This window comes from Oratosquilla oratoria, chromosome 30 (genome assembly GCF_046742065.1).
Source record: "Oratosquilla oratoria isolate Oo_2021 chromosome 30, ASM4674206v1, whole genome shotgun sequence".
NCBI lineage: Eukaryota > Metazoa > Arthropoda > Malacostraca > Stomatopoda > Squillidae > Oratosquilla > Oratosquilla oratoria.
Window position 1 is genome coordinate 4711260 of NC_134806.1, and position 23831 is coordinate 4735090.

The 23831-nt window shown below is 44.0% G+C and overlaps 1 protein-coding gene across 28 annotated transcripts in view; it reads right to left on the reverse strand.

Moving 5' to 3' along the window:
• The window catches only part of LOC143040991 (uncharacterized), a 577258-nt gene that overhangs the window by 196520 nt on the left and 356907 nt on the right, over nt 1-23831 (reverse strand). For 17 of the 28 annotated variants that reach the window (XM_076212484.1, XM_076212483.1, XM_076212480.1 and 14 more), the window contains one exon: nt 19588-19719. The exons of 7 other annotated variants lie outside the window; for them this stretch is intronic. In XM_076212484.1, the coding sequence (XP_076068599.1) occupies nt 19588-19661 (74 nt within the window). In that variant the 5' untranslated portion in view covers nt 19662-19719. 4 more of the 28 variants (XM_076212492.1, XM_076212490.1, XM_076212491.1 and 1 more) reach the window with 4 other exon arrangements.

The window sequence follows — 23831 nt, forward strand, 5'->3', positions numbered from 1 at the left end:
TCTGTGTGTGTGTCTCTGTGTGTGTCTGTGTCTGTGTGTGTGTCTGTGTGTCTGTGTCCAGGCCTCCCAAGAGGGTAACGATTCCACGCCGTAGGCTTATCAGGCAGGCAGTAATTCACCCAGAGGCTAATTGCCTTCATTGGAGAGTGCACAGTCATGGGTTCGAGTTGTCGTCAGCCTGTGCTGGCTCGTTTCCGCAGTGGTCGTTTGCAATGACAACTATTCTCTTTATCGATAATGACTCAACAACACGAAATATTGTAATGCCTTGACTCTCTATTCATATATTTTATTATCACCATATTATCATGATCATCATCATCATTATTCTATGCATTATTATTATCATTATCATTATTACCATTATTATTATTCTCTATAATTTCATTTCCATCCGACCTCGTTATGGACCTTTCTCCTATTGGCATGCTTTATCATTGTAACGCATTGTTAACTTATTAGCAAACACGAATGATATCAACAAAACTGTTACCAAATCTTCATTAACGTCACCAAGCATTTTATTCTAACATCAGACACTTTTATTCAGTTGGCAGAAACATCCACTTGACCAGGCAGACCTAAAATCAAATCAAGAAATATCACGAGAAGACCTTAACTCGTTTGTTTGAAAAGCAATATTTACAATTGACGTATAATCGCAGCTAAGATCTACGAATATGAAACATCTTTCCTTCCTCATATACTGAACGTTTGTCCACATACAGCAAAGGAATAGGTGAGAGAGAGAGAGAGACAGAGAGAGAGAGAGAGAGAGAGAGAGAGAGAGAGAATTATTTCAAACAATATCATTCACAATTTAAAATTCCTTTTATCATCATGACCTTCACTTTACCTTTTTGAAAAAATATTAATCATATGAATGCAAAGATAAATCTGCTAGGCGTGATCAATTTGCATATACTGAACGTTTGTCCACATACAGCAAGGGAATAGGAGAGAGAGAGAGAGAGAGAGAGAGAGAGAGAGAGAGAGAGAGAGAATGAAAACACGACTCGACCCCAAATGTCAGTTGATATTCCTCTCTCCACGATTGCCTCCAAGAGGCAGCGGCACATTAGACACGCAGTCCTGTAACAGAGTGTGCCTCTCCTCGTCAGATTTCATGATTAATTCCACAGTCCTTGTGCTAACTTTCCTCTCTTGTCCTTGCAAGGAAAAAGAAAGAAAAAAAAAAGGGAACTCGTGTCCCATTATCTAAAAGCCACGAGCTCAAGCTCGGTATCTCTCTATACATTCGGGATAGGAAAAGTTATACAAGACCTTACTTCTAATATATATATGACTATGCTGTACTTCGTCCCTAAGCTGATAAAAGCTGGAAGAGGTTTTCCAATACTCTTCTGCTCTACTGACACCGAATCTTTTACTGCCCGTCCGGAAGTCTTCGTCGTCTTAGGCCACACGAAATTTCTTCGACTCGTAAACGGTGTGATATTGTCCACGAGGACAGAATCGCTGGTGACAACAGTTGTCCTTTGCGGACGCCGGGGAACGGGACCGCCCTTCGCTCTCGGGTTAACCGTAACTCCACCACTCCGCGTTCTCCTTCGTTCTCCTTTTGTTCTGGGCTTAAGCCAAGAACAATCTGGTTCAGGTCCTTTGTGCGACACCAATGCCATTGACTGGCTCTCGCCATTTGATTTCAATCCCACGTGGCCGCTTCGCCCCATAAGGCAGCCCGGCGCCAAGTTGACAGAGATCCCACAAGGCGAATGTCTTGCCCCCTCGATCTTGCAATCCATCTTGATTCGAGACTAGTTTTTTTTTTCTTTTTGGTATTTCCTCAGTTCAGAGCGACACATTCCCAATATGAGCATATTTTTTTTGTTTTCGTCTCTCTCTTTCCAACACTCTGGACAGTGTTTGGAGTAGTCTGCCTGTGCTGGTGGGGTGTAAACTGACACACACACACTTAATTTTTTCCCTCCAACACTAGCAAGTGCCCGTAGTAGACTCTCTGTGCCAATGTTCTGTATACTTATACAAACTCACACACATACAAACACACACACACACACACACACACACACACATATATATATATATTTACCATCATGTAGATATATATCACAAAGCCCCTTAACCTGTGTAACTGGAGATCATGAAAGAATGTTATCTCCACGTTCACCCTAAACCTTGTGACCATTGCACCTCTTGACCTTAAGAACGACAGGGAAAAAAGCGTTCGAGGATGGACAGGTGGGCAAAAGCAGATCTCTGGCTTGACGGAAAGGCCGTCAAGAGTGGCAAAAAAGCATAAAAGGTTGCTCGAGTTTGTTGGGTGGGTGGGTGTGTAGGCATGTATGCGTGTTTGTAAGCATGTATGCGTGTATGTAAGCATGTATGTGTGTATGTATGTATGTGTGTATGAAAGCAAGTATGTATGTATGTATTGTATGTATGTATGCAAGCATGCAAGTAAGCAAGCGTGATGACGGGGACCTCCGTGTGCACACAAATTCCAGTAAGCACCAAGTTGAGAAAACAGAAGCGGACCAGAAGCAACCTCTTAAGGCAATGGTTCCCAACGTATAACCTCATCGATCCTTCACTTATGGAACACTATTCGGAAAGCTCCTGAAGAGTATTTCAATGCTTAACAAATCGTCTAGAATCTATTAACTACTACTGGTATTGGGTCCGGAGACCCTCCCGGAAGTTCCTGTGGGCCACTGGAGACCCCCAGAACCTCCAGAAGCCCGGGTTGGGAACCACTGCCTTTAAGAACACCAGAACTCCTCCGGAAGGCGGATGCGGCGGAAGCTAAACCACGACCATTACCGTGGCGCGTCCAGCAACGACGTCGATTCGTTCTCGTTCTCCTCCTCCTCCTCCTCCACCTCCGGAGACGAGGAATGCAACCGTTCCCTGTCCGGAGACTGGGAGATGAGCTCTCTCAGGCGGGTCCTAATGACGCGCACCTTCCACAGTCCGAGGGACCGCGGGCTCTTGGTGGCACCGGCCGTACCACCGCCTCCCTTTCTGGAGGAGGGCGTACCCGCCGCCGACTGGCCCGTGCCCATACCGGACCATGTTCTTCCCACTCTACCTCCTCCTGCTACTCCTCGACCGTGGGATTCCGCGCGACCGTTGGCCCCAGGTGACGATCCCCCGGGAACCAGCAAGGTTGAGCTCTCCTCGGCGGAGGGGCAGTACACGCAGGGGCAGGGCAATGAAGGCACAAAGGGTCGTTTCATGTAGGTGGCCGGGGCGTAGGGGCACACATGCTGGGCCCGAGGTATGCGGTGCTAGCCGCCTCTTTCACCACGTCACCGAGCATGGCATGTGTCGCAAGCGACACGACGCAACCTCGCTTGCTCGTCACTCAGAGAGCTAACGTCGCCAGGAACACATGTTGCACAGGGCCGTGGTTCACAAGACCCGCCCGTGGCAGGTCAATCCATCTATCGAGGTTCACGTATCCTTCGGTTTAAGGATATTTCTTAAGACATGCAACCTAAAGATCACGCCCCGCAACACACACACACACGTTCTGCCGGGCCGCAGCACATTCTTCCTACTACTTGCAGAACACGCGTCTCCGCACTTCACCAACAGAACACGAAAATGCAAAGACACGAACCGCGCTTACGAGAACAGAACTTGAGTGCAGGTACCGAGCACCGATTCGGGTCGAGCACGCTTCGATCAACTCACAGATGGCGCCAATGCGCTAAGCAGCTCTGCTGCTCGCCAACTGATTGCCCCGTGTGGTCTGGCTTTGCATCACTGCGGAGGAGGTGTTCTCTCAGCCCCCTCCCCCTCCCCCAGCCCCCTCGCCGCCACCACAGTCTCCCAGGGGGCTCTCACACCGCCGTCTGCACAACCCGGGAGGGGTGGGAGGGTGGGTGGGTGCGTGGGTGGGGTGGGATGGAGTGTGAGTGGTGGAAGAAAGATGAATTTGCACGACCCGGCGAACACCCTCGGGGTGTTCTTGTGCACAAGCACGGTTCAACTGTTCAAAACACACCCTCAACGACACCTCGTTGCCAGACACTCGCACATCACACACACACACACGTGAGACTGTACGTTAGTACTCAGCTGCATATCAAGTGTACAGTCGGTGTCCTGTGCACACACACATATACACACACACCTGGTGGTAATCAGGGGGAATATTTTACACCTCAATACCTCTACTCCTCCGAAAACCCCTCCATACACGGTCCAGACCTTCGAACACCTCGTGGACACCTCCTCCGAACCGATTCATACCTCGATACTGCGACGACCATTGCATCAGTGAAGGTCTTCCCTTCGTCAGTTCGCTGCCAGCAGTTCCTGTAAGACGGCCAGGACTTCGACGAGTCCTTGGCCCACGGGTAGATAGGGATCTCGAGGAGGAGGAGCGAAGGGCGTGGAGGAGGAGGAGTCTCTAGGTCCTCGCTTTCATTCCCGGACTTGCTCGTCCCGCACGTGCAGGACACATTGAGCTCCTGCCTCCTTCAAGAGCCCGGCACAGGAACCTCTTCCGGGCAGCTCGGCCAGGCCTTGTATTAGGGTCAACCAGTCAGCCCGGACCGGCCCGCTGAGTCACCTCTGTACACGACGAGCCCCGGGTCTCGAGCCTCGGGCCCTCCACCATTCCTCCTCCTCCTCCTCCTCCTGCCCACAAGTATGCTCTTCCCCTTCACCTGACACACGGACCACATCGGGCACTTCGCCCGGCGGACACGCGCGGCCGGAGACGGACACCTGTCACTCGATCAGCACGTCAGCTGTCCTCTCCTCCCTTGCCCTAACTGAACCAGCCCTTCCACCAGCACACATGTAGCATCTCCCCCACCCCCTAACTCCTTCACCAAACAACCCGATCCTTTCCTTCTATCCCCAACACCCCATACCAAACACAACCCCAACCTTCTCCTTGAATTCCTACCCAATGCACGTCTCAGCTACTCCCCTTTTCTTGCCCCCTACTATACCCTTGACCCTCCAGCTCCCTCCCTTCTACACTCCCTCCCCCTCCATGCCCCGCTCTCTTCTTCCGGCTGCCTCACCCCCCCCACCCCAACCCCTCGACCTTACCATCCGCCACCATGTTGCAGGTCTGAGCAGGTTGACATCAAACACGCCTACACAACAATAAACACCATATTCTTGAAAGATTCCTTTAGTGGTGGGGTTGAAACTGAGAGGTTAACCTTGATCCACTGCAGGACCACCGGCCTATCTAATGGGAAACGACACGACCAGGTCATGATTCAAAGACTTACGACACCCGATAGTAAGAGCCGCTAAGTAGTCTGACTACTGAACACGTGATTATAATTTCTAAGTAGCGTTTTCGACAGTGTGCGAATAAAACTACTTAAAGTAGTGCGATAGGGTAACAACATCCTGTGGTGTGATTTAAGAATACAACCTGCATCCCTAATAAATCTATACATGATTATACATTCTACAACACGTCCATATACATTCCTAGTAATTCTAAGAACCCACCCAGCTCTGACGTTACACTACTTGTCTACATTTTGAGCATAATACATCCTTTAACTGCAGACCTTAAAGAGGGGGAGGGGGAGGGAGAGGGGGAGAGGGAGGGAGAGGGGAGGATCCACCATCCCAATCCTCCCCTCTCCCCCTAAAATCTTTGGCAAAAATACCTCCCACCCCTCCCTGGAAGGAATAAAGAAGGAAAGAATTGGGAGAGGAAGGGAGAACGGAAGGAAGAGAGAGACGGATGGAGGGAGAGGCAGAGAGGGAGAGGAGAAAAGAAGCCACAGAGCCGGAGAGACAGACAGACAGACATACAGGCTGACAGACAAATAGGTACGAATGCACACATGCTCACCAGCGTGTTCACAGTAATGCACCTCAATCTGGGCGTGCATACAAATGCATGGATCTTCCACGTACATGCGCAAACATGCACATACACACACACACACACACACACACACGCACATACAAACTTTGGGTTCATCTCCACATCCTTGCTTCAGCTTCCCCTCCAACTGCGTAAAGTCCTCCACCTTTGTGGAAGACAGGTGGACCACATTAGGTGGATTACCTGTAGTTCACCAGCGCTTCAGTCCTTGTGGACAATCTCGCGCCGCTTACCATCAGGTTAGTTTTGTGTGTGTGTGTGTGTGTGTGTGTGTGTGTGTGTGTGTGTGTGTGTGTGTGTGTGTGTGTGTGTGTGTTTGTGTGTGTGTGCGCAGGGCGTTAAGTTGAATGAAATCACCTGACGACAGTCTGGACGATGACAATCGCCCTCCTCTACGTACTGTACGTCCTGGAGTGGCGCCATCTTGTATGATGGTCTGCCGTCAGGCGATTTTATTTAATTGTGAGAATCTTTCTCAACGACGCAACGACTTATCTCACGAGCGCATGATGCTCCTTCAGAGGAACACAAAAATTTATTTCTGAATTTCCATTGTACATAGATTAAGCAAGGAAATTTATTTTTCTTTCATTGATATGTAACAGAAAACGTCTTCTGTTACATATCAATGAAGAAAAGTTGTGTTCCTTTAAAGGAACACTATGCACTCGGGGGTTGAACGGTTTTTAATTCATTTGCGACGATGGACACATTTGGTAGCCTGTTCTGGCGATTTCATTCAGCTCACGTGAAGAGTTTACATTGCCAAAAAACATAACAAAATCCAATGCAATATATATATATATATATATATATATATATATATATATATATATATATATATATATATAAAGTAAAATAAAAATACATATATAAATATATGAATGAATAACAAAAATAATTATGAATAAGAATTTGCAACACAAACCAATAAAATTAATCAGAATAAACCTCTCCCAACAGGCATCAGACGAAAATAAATAAACAAGGATTCAATAACCAACAGATGGAGAATACATCAATACAACAATAAAATACAACAATACATCAATACTTCGAGCTGGACAACCTACCAGGGCCCCCGATGGGAGTTTTACTCCCACTGACGATGGTCCCCTACAATCCCCCTCCACAACTCCCCCTCCCCCTCCCCCCACACCCTCCTTGCCATATTTGGGCAGTCGCCGTGTCTCTCTATCTTGGCACTGACGTCATGGACAGTACTTTCTCTCCATCGGTACATCGGTACTCAAGCGTAATTTTTTCCTGTCTAATGAATTTTGGAGATGTATGTGTATGTGTATGTGTATGTGTGCGTGTGTGTGTGTGTGTGTGTGTGTGTGTGTGTGTGTGTGTGTGTGTGTGTGTGTGTGTGTGTGTGTGTGTGTTTGTGTGTGTACACAATATATATATGACGTGAGCGGAGTAGGAAACACAGGATTCTTAGTCTTGAGTTTATTCCTGACTAGTTTCGCAGGTATGCTTTTTTTTTCTAAGCATACCTGCGAAACTAGTCAGGAATACGCTCAAGACTAAGACTCCTGTGTTTCCTACTCCGCTCACGACCTGTCAGAATATCTCAACACTTATATATATATATATATATATATATATATATATATATATAGTGTATGTATTTATATACTCGAAATATTCAAAAACATACAAACAAGAACTAAAAAATATGAATACAATATATGTATAAACACATTGAATCGCCAACCCCCCTTATCAAAGGGAAAACACACACACATATCATATATATATATATATATATATATATATATATATATATAATCCTCGCCTACTGGCCTAAAGAAAATTTCACCTTGGAGAGAAAGAAGGCCACAACAACATCTGGGCTCCTATCTTATTCTCCACCATGTGGGACTCCCCCCTCCCCCAACACCTAACAACCCCCCAACCCCACCCCCGCCCTCCCCTTCGAGTACCAAGAACCGAGAGTCGGTACGTGGCATTTCTCCTTACGAATCCAATCGTCCCGTGAACCAAACCCCGTTTTCTAACAAGATCCCGTTTTCTTTACAAACCCAACCAGCTGATAAATCCAATAATATTCACCTGTAGCTAGTTAGAACCCCGACCCGTTCCATTTGTTCGATTTATCAAAAATAAATAAAAATAAAATAAAATAAATTAATAAAAAAAATTGGTAGCAGACAACTGCCCCCTTTCTTGTAACCGGCGACATGGGAGCAGTCTAATGTTTCTTCCTCAAGAGATCGACGATTGATCAGCACAAGGACGGTTGTCGGCTGTCGCGGGGCTGTGGTTACTCGATCATAGGATCAGAGAAACGTTAGGCAACAGATGACTGACTCTGCTGAATACACACACACACACACACACACACACACACACACACACACTCAGCATTACCCATAGATCGGTCATATACGAGCTCTGAGCTCTCTTTCGGGAGGGAAATAGCTGTCAATCACGAGTCCAACACGTGATCCAAGACCATGGTGGATCACACACTCTCTCCATCCGCGATGTATATTATCATTCTTGCCTACCTTAGTCTCTTAAAGACCTTCGACTCACAGACTGTTGACACTGTGGTGGCAGAGCGCCAGAGGATTCTTTTCAGCTGAGGGCCCAGCAAGGGGTCTCGATCCAACAGGACCCCGCCCCGTCCTGGGTCCATCTGCGAAGAGCGTTACCGTCTTGAAGGTGTTGACAACACTCGTTAAGACGTTATCACACTGGGCAATTTTTCCTCCGACAGTTGGAGCAGATCGTCAGCCCGCAGCTTTTGGGGAAGGTGTCTGATATTCTGGAGGAAAATAATTTTCCTCCAGCATATTAAATGACATTCTGTGTAAACTGTTGAGATAAAATAAATAGTTTGTCAAGGTGATTTTACGGCGGAAAAAGTGCTGGATGTGGGCGGTGGTACCGCCGATTAATCGGAGGTTGGAAGAAAAATAGCCCATTGTGACCACGCCTCTAAACGTGTTCAAGAACACTAGACTTCATTAAGGTGTTCTCTTGGCTGAATAAAATCACCTGGCGACAGCGAGGGGGGGGTAAGACAAACAGAAGGGGGACCCGCCCCCCCCCCGACAGCGTCATCAACTGCATAATAAAATCTCCCGGCGCTGACCCCTTCATCCATACAAAGCGCCACGACACAAAACGGGGTCAGTCTATTTCCACCTCCAACTGACCCACATTTGCCCTCAACTGGGGGGGGGGGGCATGGGATTGAGAGAGAGAGAGAGAGAGAGAGAGAGAGAGAGAGAGAGAGAGAGAGAGAGAGAGAGAGAGAGAGAGAGAGAGAGAGAGAGAGAAAGAGAACATCCAACCCCCTCTTACCGACCCGACCCCAATCCTTTTTTATCACCCGGTGACTTGCACAGCATCATCTGAACAACGCGGACCATCAGCTCCGCATAAGTATTCCCGATGAGTAACGACGACGCAACCCGATGGGAACAGTACGTCACTGCCCAACCCCCGCCTCTCCCCGGGCAAAAACCCTTCAGTATCACTTTCTAAATATACTCCCCAACCCCCGACTCCAACCTCCGACAGTCACTTATAAAAAAACTCAACCAAGACTCTCCACTCATGACGAACATCCTTTCTTCTTCTTCCTTCTTCCTTTCTTCATTCCTTCTCCCCTCCCGGCCCCTTTCTCTCGCTCCCTACTTGCGCCCCGGGTTGAGCTGGCGTCCTGATCTACTCACCCATTTCACGCCAAGTCCGTGGGAGTCTACACCACCACCACCACCACCACCACCACCACCACCACCACCACCACTACCTTTTGGTGTCTAAAATAGACTCTTTGTCAGAGGACTAACACCATATCCATGAACCCTTTTGGTGTCTAAAACCGACTCTTTGTCAGAGGACTAACACCATCTCCATGAATCCTTTGGTGTCTCTATTCGTCTCTTCTACTTATCCCGCTTGCCGTCAGGCGATTTTATTAATCTGGGGGGGGAGGTTGAGGATGCCAAAGAGAAACCTTGTGATAGGGTAACACCCAAAGATTATGCTGCGGCTAAGGTAAGAAGATTTCATTCGCCTCTGAAGATGACGCACGACGAATGACAAGACCACGTAAGTGCCAAGTGACACGAGCGAATCCACAATAGCGCAGACAGACAGACAGACAGTCAGACCTGGCTCGCGTGACACGCCGTGGGATGTCGATACACATCAACAAGGTAAGGCGCGACAAAATGCAGAGAAACTCAACGAAGGGCAGAGCAACTTTTAAGCCTCTTTTGACTGCCAGGATTACGTCACCCGTTCAAGTGAAAGGTGAATTATTCACACGATCACCCTTCTTTACACAGCTGCTTTCATTTCTGAGTACTATAGTGACTGATGTTTTCTGGGTGGATGTACGGAGAGTATGGTAGCATATTTCTAATTTAAGCAAGATTCTTAGAACACAACAGACTCATACCGTATTGTATTTACCTAAAATACTACTGTAGTACTTTAATTGTATTTAAATACTACAGTAGTATTATATTGTATTTACCTAAAATACTACTGTAGTACTAAAGTGAATCCAATGGTAACTATAAAGGGTTAGCTAAACTTTTCTCTTCACATCCACTTTGGAACCTTACAAACTTTGAAGAATTTAAACGATCCATGGTTAATTCAATACCTTGTATGGGTCAAGGTCCCATGGGTAGGAATGATTAAAACCCACGAATTTTAGTATGTGGAATGAGCACAATAACCAGTGGACCATCACTACTCTCCCCTGACAGAGGACAAAGTTAAACTACACTTCGCTTATCAAAACAAGGCGAAGATTATCTTCTCCCATATTTTTTTTCATATTTGTAATTCTCTATTTGTACTGAATTAGTCTTTGCGTGTAATAAAACAATCAAGAAATTATGAACCAATATTGAAATTCGACGAAAATCTGAGGAAAATTTTCGCCCTGCCATGGAAGAAAACGTCAAGTCGAAGAAGCACGTTTTTTGTCTTCAACGTTTGGAGCCTATATTCCACTCACACTGATTCTTGATGCCGTCAGGCGATTTTATTCACAGGACATCCCCCATACGGGTTAAGGTGTTAACCTTAGAAACCTGTTAAACTAACTGGATTTTGTGTCAAACGAGTTAACCATAAGTGATCTAGCCTGGAACAGGAATCTGCTCATCTGGCAAACGTTAAATATTATGACACTTTACATACTTCATTCTGGCTCATAGTGCTGATGAACATTACAACAAAGCGAGCAAAAGGTGCTCATCATAGGGTGTCAGTAAACAACCCTCAACTTAAGGAAATATCACACTGGACTATTTTTCCTCCATCCTCCAACTAAATAACTAGAATATGACTTCGCTTACAGATACCTAGACTTCTCTAAGAACATTTCAACAGTATATCTAACGTTCCTACAGGTTTACAATCTCTTGTTCATTATTCAGCTTTGCTATATATATATATATATATATATATATATATATATATATATATATATATATATATATATATATATATATATATATATATATATATGACGGAAAGATAATCTGATATTTGGAGATTAAAAATATATATATATATATATATATATATATATATATATATATATATATATATATATATATATATATTGCAACCGAAGTCGTTTTTACTCAAACGAATTTTCAACGGTCGGCGTTTGTGGAACCCACGAGAGCCCAATGTGATAACCTCTTCCAACGGAAACACACTACCCAAGGCCACGTTTGCATCAGCGATTTGCCCGACGCTGTTCACACAACGAAGCCCCCCCCCCGCCTTCCCCCCGCCCCCACCTTCCCCCGGGCACCGTCGCCAAAGGCCATGCATGCATTAGAGATTACACTGAGCGTTGAAGGTCACCAGACCAACTCCTGAAGGTCAAGGCTATGAGTGAATGGGAAGAGGACCTTCCTCAATCGTGCTCCACAGGGGACGGGAGTTCCGCTCCTGAAGAAGAGGAGGAACACACGCCCTCGAGCTCCGGGTCTTCGTCCGTTGAGGAGAGGCGTCGTGCTCCAGGATTTTTATTCTGGCTAACCTAAAGGGATTTTTTTTTTATTCGATTGGGAGAAACCTTCCCCTCTCGGATTAAAATCACCTCGAGGGACGCGTTAAGGAGTGTCGCTGTATTTATTCATTTTATTCTGGTTGACGCCTGAAGACGACTGAAAAAAGGTCCTACCACGTCCACACGCGTCCCAGGGTGCGGTGCCCTTGGGTGAAAAAGACAAAAGTCAAGGCAACTTCGATCGATACCAACGACCCAAAGAACTGGACTACGTCTCCTGAGGAAGGATGAACATGTCTCTATGACTCCTGAAGATGAAAGCACCTGTCTTAAATCTCCTGAAGAGGGATGAACCTGTCTCTATGGTTACTGAAGAAGAAGGAACCTCGTAAGACTCCCGAAGAAGAACCAGACTTAATCTCCAGAAGAAGGAGAAACCTGTCTCTATGGTTCCTGAAGAAGGAAGACCCTGTTTTTTAGTTTCCCGAAGAAGGAACAGCCTATCTCTAACTCTCCTGAAGAAGGAAAAAATCGCAAATAGAGCCCTTCCCCCCTCCGCCGCCCCCGCGCCTGCTTCAGACAGTCTGACCTACCTGCCGGCGAGTCCCCCGTTGTTGACACAGGAGCTGCTCCTACCCCACCCCCCTCCCCTAGCCCCCCGGGGGGAGCAACCCTGAACGGCGTCTGCTGCGTCACGAGCTGCTGCAGCCGTCCGCCTTGGTCTTATGGGTCCGACACGACTCCCCTCCCCTCCCCGCCCGCGACCACTTGTCCTTACTGGTTCGCATGCACTGCTGCCTTGAACCACTTGCGCGCTTCCACCACCGGCCTTCCATGTCCCCCCCCCCCTCTTCTGCGTCTGGAAGGGGGAGAAAGGGGGGGAAGCAAGGGGGGGTGCGTGCAAGACCTCGTCCAATATCTTTTACTACGTCACCTCTGCCGCCGGTGGTGCTGCCTGCCTGCCCGGGGGGAAGAAGACGTGGTACGCCCACTATTGCCGCTCTTTGTCATATGTAAATGAGAGAGAGAGAGAGAGAGAGAGAGAGAGAGAGAGAGAGAGAGAGAGAGAGAGAGAGAGAGAGAGAGAGAGAGAGAGAGAGAGAGAGAGAGAGAGAAGGAGAGAGCGAAAGAGATGGGGGAGAGAAGGAGAGGGGGGAGGGAGGGGAGAGAGAGGAGAGAGAAGGGAGAGAAGAGAGGGGGGAGAGGAGGAGAGGAGAAGGGGAGAGGAGAGAGGGAGAGCGAGAGAAAAGGGAGAGAGGGAGAAAGAGAGAGGAGAGAGGAGAGAGAGAGCGAGAGAGCGCGAGAGACAAAGAGAACCTAGTTGATATAAATAATAACAATAACAAAAATAACAACATAAACAATACTTAAGAATATATAAAATGAAAAAAATAAGTACATAAATAAAAGAGATACAATATGATAAATCAAAGCCACGCCCTCCCCCAATAACTTGACAGGTGGCCCAAGGGGCCAACGCCGGAGAGGCCGGGCCGACGGCCTCAACTGGAACTCAATGTGGCCTCAACGTTCACCAGAAGTGAGGCTACAGCCGTGTCCATACTAGAGGCTGTACCCAAATATAAATATATCAAAATAAGTATCAATAAATAAATAAGTAAACATCAATAAACCTAAATATAAATAAAAATAAGTTATAAATATATATAACTCAACAGATAAATCTAAATAGATTAATACATCTAAATAAATTACGATAAAAAGTAAATATGAATAAACAAATAAATCTAAATAAATCTAAATAAAAAATAAAAATAAATAAAAATATAAATAAATCCTAAAGTTCGACGACAGCTTTGTTTTCCTTATCTGCCCGCAGATGGCGCATCGGTAGCTGTGTTCTTATGTTGCAAATATGTCCAGGAATCAAGTGTCATACTAAAGAATTAAATAAACAAATAAGTAAATAAATAGATCAATAAACCTATGAATGAATGCAACATCATTAGTTCATCCACGGCCCAATGAGGAAACAGAAAAAAATGTCGGCGAACTCTGGAACCCAGCTGTACCTTTGGGATATATTGTTCTTGATCAAAGAGTTTGATCGCCTCTGGACCGCCACAGAACTTGAGACTTCCCAGAATCAGATGTATATTCATCTTTATTGTATTTATAATATATATAATGTGTGTGTATATATATATATATATATATATATATATATATATATATATATGTGTGTGTGTGTGTGTGTGTGTGTGTGTGTGTGTGTGTGTGTGTGCGTGTGTAGAATCTACTCGGAAATGAAATACCGGATAACCGAACGCTTTCGCCTATTAAGCCATCTTCATGGTACCAGTGATTTCTGAAAACAGTTTCAACCACGTATTCAGTGTGGCTTAAGTTGCGCACACACAAAAACACGTGTGTGGGAAATCAGCAAACACCATAAACGATGCCTGAAGGACACAAGAACAAAACAAATCGTAAACACGCACTTGCGCACGCGCACACACTAAAGTAGGCCACCTGCGACGTAGGCTACATTCATCTTCGATAACAGGAGGAATAGATCAATTCACAAGTGATATGAGGCTACATGACCTCTACAATGCAAGAACAACACATACATGTGAATCATGTGTATTTCAATATATGCATGCAGATGATACGATAACAGTGCTATATAGGTATCTAATAAAACATTACCGATGTGCATGGTAAACAGGGTTCATTTGGAACATTCTGGAAGAAAAATAATGAAAAAAAAAGGAAAAAGAAAAAAGAAAACATCGCAAGCGTCAAACATATACAAAGTGAGGTGCATACGTCTGTAGGTGCTGAGCAGCCATATTGTGCGCTTTGGGGACTGTTAGGGAAGGTAACTACAGTCCCTGATGGGAATCGGAGAGAAATGCGGGATTCGAACCCGCGACTAGGAAAACACGAAACCGTATGCTTCCGAATACAATGAAAAGTAATTGCATACCACGAATACATATTTACAATAGAAAATAACAAGATTATCTTTTGTCTACGATATACAAGAGTACATGACACCCAACGGGATACGCATTTCAAATCATGAACATCACCGAGTATATATATATCATGTAGAGAATACCGTACATGTATTAAGCAAGGAATACACGAGAACACAATACGCAATTCCAGTTGCTACAATGTCCATAGGAAATTACAAAACAATCCAATTATCCACGTGAAGAACGATGCGCATAGTTGAGGTTATGGTAGAATATTATATATATATATATATCATTCTTCGTCACAAGAAAACAGCTCAAACGTATTTTACTCATTTATTTATTTACTTATTTTATTTTGTTTTACATGTACACACACACACACACACACACACACACACACACACACACATATATATATATATATATATATATATATATATATATATATTAATTATTATTTTGAGCTTGCATCGATTAACCCTTTAAAGGTTTTTGCAAATGCAGTCGTTTAACATAGCTGGCGTCGTGTGATTTTATTAAGACAAGTAGGAAACCCTACAGCACCCTTATACAATGAAACGTCGAGAGGGAAAAAAAACACACGAAGAGATAATACCATACAAATAAAGGCATCATTGAGAGGGCAACAGTCCTTCAAAGACAGAAACGACCACCAACGACCACCAAAAATAGCCACCATTATTGCTGGATATTAAACACGCGCAAGCACATACACTCACAATTGCAGTCGAGTATCATAAGTTGGTGATAAAGAGACAGGACCTCACGAGCGTTGCTCTTTTCTTGTAAGTTACAATCACCTAAATACACTTAGGTGAATACACGCACACGCACACACACACACGCACCAATTAACCCATTCAACTCCGATGACACGATGTCTTGTCATTTGGTCAAATAAAACAAAAAATCATAATAAAACAACAAAATGTTTGATGATCAAACAGCACCAGAAAAATATGACGTCATATTTTTCTGGTGCTGTTTGATCATCAAACATTTTGTTGTTTTATTATGATTTTTTGTTTTATTTGAACAAATGACAAGACATCTTGTCATCGGAGTTGAATGGGTTAACACTAAGTCAACACTAAAAACACGCACCTCTCCTTTCCCTTATATCCACCTAATTAAAAATACCAACCTAACCTACAGGAAATGCACCTGGGGTTCTGTTCCTACACACTCCAGCCTCCCTTTTCCTCCTCCACTTTATTATCTAATCTCAAGTGCCAAAAACGATGTGTAACTGTTTGTTTGCCCTCACTTCGCGATATCACGTCTAAACCTAATTGCTGGCGTGAAGAGATACCGTGGCTTATCTAAACTTAGGTTAATCTTACCATCTGGGTGCATCGGAACTGCGCATGCGCGCGCGAGCACACACACACACACACACACACACACACACACACTTTTGGAGCTTCTGCATTCTGAATAATATAAGAATGAAGGAGACTGCAAGAGGTCATAAGGCTTACACTAGGCAGTTCTATAACATCCACAACGTTTTTTCGCAACTTTGAATTTTTTCTTTCTTTTTAATTTTCTTTTTTCGTCAGCACGTTTGTACTAACCTGTTGACCCAATTGACTCAACAAACGAAAAACTGTGTAGGAACTCCACTCAGGTCAGGTGAGGTCGCGAGTGAGCGTGGTCAGGCAGTTGTGGAAAAGGACCTACGATACACAACACAGTTCGTTAATCTCGTTTGGTTTTATTCCCGTCGCTAGGACGACGAAATCTATTCTATTCTCACTAACGTTATACAATAATATTAAACACACCACACTAGAGAGAGAGAGAGAGAGAGAGAGAGAGAGAGAGAGAGAGAGAGAGAGAGAGAGAGAGAGAGAGAGAGAGAGAGAGAGAGAGAATGAAATATAAGCGAGCTTTCCAATGGGCTGAACTTAATAACTATGAATAAAATTATCTGTTTCGTCCAGTGAGAGGCAATAATACAAAAGTCGAATTCTTTTCCTTCGGATCCCTTTCCCGACCTCATAAGAACAAGAATGAAGGACACTGCAAGAGACCATAATACCTACACTAGGCAGTTCCATGATCTCTTCCCAACGTATTTCGAATGACGTCATGCACTCCAATGGTGAGGACTACCAGAATGTCAAGGATAGGTTAGGTTACGTTAGGTCAGTGCACTGATGCAGAAGTCGAAGAAGTGACCATTAAGAAAGAATTCTGTGCTTGGCAAAACATGCGTTCCGGAAGGATGGGCATGCCTCAAGCTCTCTCTCGGGCGAAGGTTCTTGCGGCCTGTAGGGGCCAATACAATAGCAAAATGAATGAAAGAATGAATGAATGGATGAGTGGATGAATGGATGAATGATGATGATGATGGCGACGACGACGACGACGACGACGACGATGATGATGATGACGACGATGATGACGATGACAATAATAGAGAGAGAGAAAGAGGGAGAAAGTGAAAAGTAAGAAAATTAAAAAGAGGCGAAGGGGGAAGGAAGAAGAAGATGATAGGAAGATGAAGAGGATAGGAAGAGGAAAAAGAAGAAGGAATAATAATAGGAAGTGATGGGAGGAAAGAAGGGAAAGAAAAGGAAGAGAAAGAAGCAGAAGAAGAGGATAGGAAGAGGAAAAAGAAGAAGAAGGAATAATAATAGGAGGAAGTGATGGGAGGAAAGAAGGGAAAGAAAAGGAAGAGAAAGAAGCAGAAGAAGAGGATAGGAAGAGGAAAAAGAAGAAGGAATAATAATAGGAGGAAGTGATGGGAGGAAAGAAGGGAAAGAAAAGGAAGAGAAAGAAGCAGAAGAGGAAGATGGTGAAGAGGAAGAAAAAAACGAAGAAAAATAATAATAAGAAAATAAGAAAACGAAGAAATAGAGGAACAGGAAGAAAAAGAAGATGAGGAAGTAGAAGAAAAGATGATAGGAAGATGAAGAAGAGGATAGGAAGAAGCAAAAGGTGAAGAAGACGAAAAGAAAAAAGAAGAAAAAAGAAATAGATTAAGAGGAAGACCAAGAAGATGAGAAAGAAAAAGAGGATAGGAAGAAGAGGAAAAGGAAGTAGAAGAAGGACTAATAATAGGAAGAAGAGACGGGAGGAAGGAAGAAGATGAAGAAGCAGAGAAGAAGAAGAAGAAGAAGAAGAAGAGGAAGATGATAGGAAAATGAAGAAGAGGATAAGAAGAGGAAAAGGAAGAAAACGAAGTAGTACAGGAAGAATAAGAAAAAGAAGACGAGGAAGAAGAAGAGGGAGAAGAGGAGGGAGAAGAGGAGGAAGAGGAAGAAGAAACGTGGGGCGGTGTGGTTGTCACCATAGCGACCAACAAGAACCTCCACTCACGCGAAGAACTTACACCAGGAGTCGCCTAAAGGGGTTATCACACTGGGCAATTTTTCATCCAACCTCCAATTAATCGGCGCCACCGTCAACCTCCAGAACTTTTTTCTTCCCTAAAATCACTTCGGCAAACCATTTTGTTTTCTCAATAAAAATATATACAATGTCATTTGATATGCCGGAGGAAATTCATTTTCCTCCTGAATATCAGACACCTTCCCGAAAAGCTGCAGGAGGCAAATTTGCTCCAACAGTCGGAGGAAAAAGTAGCCCAGTGTGATAGGGCTTTAACCACGACCAAGGCCCGCCGCCATTTTTGCTCGGGACTCGAACCCGGTTACACAAGGTAAGAAAGAAGATCGAAACAAGCGCGACATATCGACACACAATATATCAATTGGTTTATCCAAATTGTTTAATTTCATTTGGCAGAAGTTTTCGTCTCTAAATCTGCTGAACATGTGGCCAATAATTGTGGTTTCAATTTTTTTTTTTTTCCTTCAAATTTTGTACCTAGTCTTGCGTTATCAAGATTTTTCGGTTTCGTACAATGTGCGTGTGTATATATATATATATATATATATATATATATATATATATATATATATATATATATATTATATATATATATATATATATATATATATATATAGATATATAGATATATAGATATATTACGTAAGTGGTAGTAGGAAACACAGGGGGCTTAGTCTGAGTTTATTCCTGACTAGTTTCGCAGGTGTGCATACCTGAGAAACTAGTCAGGAATAAACTCAGACGAAGACTCCTGTATTTCCTACTCCGCTTACGTCAACCTGTCAGAATGTCTCAATATATATATATATATATATATATATATATATATATATATATATATATATATATATATACATATTCTCTCTCCTTTGGACCCTTTCACATTCACTGAAGAGTTTGGACCCCGTGCACAGCAACTGGCTTCATGCGTTTTTATTCATTTGAGGGGAGAGCAAGACGGAGAGAGAATTCCTTGCCGCTAAAGGAATAATGAACATGACATGTGTGTGGTCAAAAAAAAAAAAAAAAAAAAAAAAAAAAAAAAAAAAAAAATCCACCCTGGTCTCTATCTGGGTAGTCTGCCCGACCCACCGGTTGGGGGTGGGGGTAGGGGTGAGGCGTGATAATGCGTGAGGAGGCGAAACAGCATTCCAGGCGCGAATTGACCACAGGCTAAGCAGCGCAGGCAAGATCGCAGTGCAGGCGAGAAAGTGAAACAACATATATACCCATACATATATATATATATAAATATACATACATGTATGTATGATATATATGTTATGTATGTATGTATGATAAGCGCGTAGTTCAGATGGCGCCTCAATGACATATTCATTCGCATCATCATCATCATCATCATTCACCTTTCCTGGGTGGGCGTGACTTTGGCCCCGTGTCTCTGGCGACGCGGAGTGACGGCTCGCTGGCCCGACGCCATCCTGCGGGTCCGTATACCATTCCGTTGCCAAGACCAATCGCTACTCCCGATCCGAGGACTAGAATGGAACCAGAAAGGGAGATGAGGTGCCAGTATCGATGCCGTCAGTATTCATACAATGGAAATTGACAAGGAGCAATGCCATTTCTTTCATTGAACGTCCATATTCGTATATGAAAGGTGGACAAAAATTCCTATAGATTTAAGTGATGAAATTATTTAATTGACGAAGAATAATGAAACGTCTGATATGAACCCATTCGTGCCCGGATTTTTTTTTTCAGAATTGAATAAAATCAACTGGCGCCAGCTGTAATCGCATCTCTAGAAACTCGAGACCGGACTTCTCCTTCAGTTGAATAAAAAAGATTGGCGTCAACTCGAGTGAAATTTGTGAAGCGAAGCGCGGGCACAAATGGGTTGTTTTTTATTTCTATTTTTATATTATTTGATTTTTTTTTTTTTTTTTGGCACGGGTGCCAACCCTTCCGACAGAAGTGATATGGGGAGCATTATAGAAATCATCATCTAATCTACATTTTGTGGTTATATATAGAGTCAAAACATGTGAAGGTTGATTTTCTTTAACATTTTTGCAAGAGTACCAACCATTCCGAAACAAGTGATATATACATTATGAAACTCATCAAACCTCCAATTTACATATATATATATATATATATATATATATATATATATATATATATATATATATATATATATATATATATATATATACAAAACCCTTTTCATTCTAAAGGGTACTTTACTGAACCTTGAGGTACTCCACGAAGGAAGGGGTTGACACACGTACCAACAGAAAATTATCACATTTCTAAGACTTTCTGGCTTCTGCCAGTCGATTTTACTCAGTTGCGGGGAACCTATTCCACAGACCTCAAAGTGAACACCAATTAACATGAATCAATTAAACTGAAAACAGTTTCATTCCCGGCATCTCTCACATTTATAACCCAACAACACGTGACTAATATCAAATAAGTACTGTACCTGACAGTACCCTTTGAAACTGATGTCATTATACAATTTCGTCTGTCAGTACATCCATTTTTGGATTACTTAAATACTGACAATTAGCACTGGCTCTGAAAGGACTCTCATCATCATCCTATTCCCAAGAAGTGGGAAGTGAGAAACCCCCTGGTAGGCCAAGCCCTGTTAGTTGCGGCAAGCCGCTGTTTTTTTTTTTTTTTTTTTTGGGGGGGTCGCCTCCCCGCCTGGTTACAGCACGAAGCAGGTCCCGGGAATCGAACTCACGACCACCTGCTCATGAGTTCGAGACTGTATCCGCTGGGTTACCGCGCGGCACTCTGCAAGGACCTTTTTACATATTCATTTCATAGCTTTCCTGCGTCGTCACCCGAGCCGCGCCTGTCACACCCCACGGAGTTTACACCGTGTCCAGAGGTCGTATGTCATTGGGGACGAAACAGCTGATGTTATAAACATCAAATAGGTTTTTTAATGCCCTCATAAGGGCCTATGGACTCGCGAGGCGATATTGCAGCCTAATACCATGAGTGAAAACAAATAATAATAACAATAAAAAAAGGGGGGGAGGTGATAAATTGGAACAGTTTCAATTGTCCACATGGGACTTTGCAAGTTGCAACATCGGCATCAAGCATTACCAACCCCAATAGCGCAATCAGCCATCAGCACGGCGCTTCTTATCTTCATCTCTAAATAGAAACTTATCGGTTGGGCCTTTTCTCATCTTATAATCTTCAAGAAAAAAAAAAAAAATACCGTGTGACCTCGCCTGCTGTGCGCCCACCGGAGACTGATTTCCTCTCTCTCTCTCTCTCTCTCTCTCTCTCTCTCTCTCTCTCTCTCTCTCCCTCTCGTTTTTTCCCCACACAGCTAAATTCCCTGTCACACACACACGCGACTCGGAGTTCGTTTGAGCAGAAATGACTTCGGTTATAATATTTTATTTTTCGAATCTCCAAATGCCAAATCACCTTCGCGTCATATACTGAGAAGCTGGATGACGAACCAAGTGAAACCTTTACGAATAACAGAAACATTGTTGACTTGAAGACTTATGGGAAGTCTAGAATACCGTCAGCAAAGTCGTCTTCCAGCTTTACAAATTCACAATATTTGACGAGAACCTTGTATGTGGGACGGGAGGACTGGGAGACAGGCAGGCGGCAGAACGGGGAACTGGGAGACGGGGGAGAGACAGAGAGAGAGACAGAGGGAGAGGAACGTGACAGGACAAGGGACTCGGCAGGATCGGGAGACGGGGAACATTGGACGGGGAGACAGGGGACGGTAAGTACCAGTGGACAGTCAATCAGGATGATTGCCGGGCAGAAAAGACCCGAAAGATGAGGGAAGGGGGGGAGGGGGAGGGGATGGGGGGGGGAGTCAATAGGGATGACACAAAAGATGGAGCTATGAGGCTCAATGAGAAAGTCTGGTGAAAAAATTGTGATGTGATGTGGGGTGCTGTGTGTGGCGATGTAGTATGTAGTGTAAGGATGAGCAAATGTTCCGAATACACATACACACACACACACTGTATATATATATATATATATATATATATATATATATATATATATATATATATATATATATTATATATGAGGGTCTGGCGTTTGGAGGAAGGGAAGAAGGTGAGGAGGAACCTACGCCAGAAGGCGTGTACCTGCGGCCGAAGTCGTCACCTTTGCCCTATGCAATTTGGAGACTTGGTACAGGTCACAATCACTGCTGGGAATCGGATAGGAGTGTGGGACTCGAACCCAAAACTAAGCGAATGCGAGCCCAGCACGCTTGCGATGACGCCACCAACTTGAAGACTTAAGGGGCAAATGGGCAAGTTTTCCCCCAACCTCCGATTAATCGGTGGTACCGCCAACCTCCAGAACTTTTTTTTTTTCCGAAGCAAAATATTTTGTTTTCTAAAATAAATAAATAAATAAAATAAACAAATAAATAAATTGTCATTTGAAATGCCGGAGGAAAATTCATTTCCTCCCGCAAGTTCAATTCTTTCCCGAAATCTGCGGGCTGCAAATCTGCTCCAACAGTCGAAGGAAAAATTGCCCAGTGTGATAACATCTTTAACCGTGCTAACCACGGCTTGGAAAAAGATTAAGTCTTGTGGCAACTGAGAAGAAACTCGAAAGTTGTACTAATCCCCTTCAACAATGTGAAGGATATTTTATATTTCATTTTTTCTTCCCTTATGTATATGTTCGCAATGTAAACTTTTAACACTTGAATATTTATTCACTTCTAAATATGTTTTGGTTTTTGTCCTCAATTGTAGCGAAAGAAGAAGAAGGAAGAATGAGGAGGAAGAAGAAGAAGAAGAAGGAGGAGGAGAAGGAGGAGGAAGAAGAAGAAGAAGAAGAAGAAGAAGAAGAAGAAGAAGAAGAAGAAGAAGAAGAAGAAGAAGAAGAAGAAGAAGAAGAAGAAGAAGAAGAAGAAGAAGAAGAAGAAGAAGAAGAAGAAGAAGAAGAAGAAGAAGAAGAAGAAGAAGAAGAAGAAGAAGAAGAAGAAGAAGAAGAAGAAGAAGAAGAAAAAAAAAGGGGGGGGGGAGGGGTCCCGTCCGCTAGCGTCGTCCTACCTGCCCCAAGGGGGCTTTATTCACCTCGGGGAGGAGAAGGGAGAGGAGGGATGAAACGCACCACCCCACCTCAGCCGAAGGGGTGAAGGGGGTTCTCGCACATGTGCTGAGACCTCTAGGGGCGGAGCGACTGCGGAAGGGGAAAGGCGAGTTCGATGGAAAGCGGGTTGCCAAGGCAACGACGAAGCCATTTCGATTTTGGGTAGCAAGTAGGCTAAGGCCAAAAGCAAGTAAGGCGGACCGGAAGTAAGGCGGACTAAGGAGAGGAAGTAAGGCGGGCTAAGGAGAGGAAGTAAGGCGAGTTAAGGAGAAGACATACAAAGGGTGACATTAGAACATGAGAATGAAGGAGACTGCAAGAGACCATAAAGCATACATTAGGCAGTTCCATATCCATGTAACGGTGGTAATAGTAGACTGTACGAGCACAATGACATATTGAGTTACCAGGAGAGTATCAAGTAACCAATTCCATCACTATTACCTTCCCCACCATCACCACGGCCACCTCCACCTCCTCCTTCCACCTCTCCACCTCTTCCCAAAACCCCAACCTTTCTTCC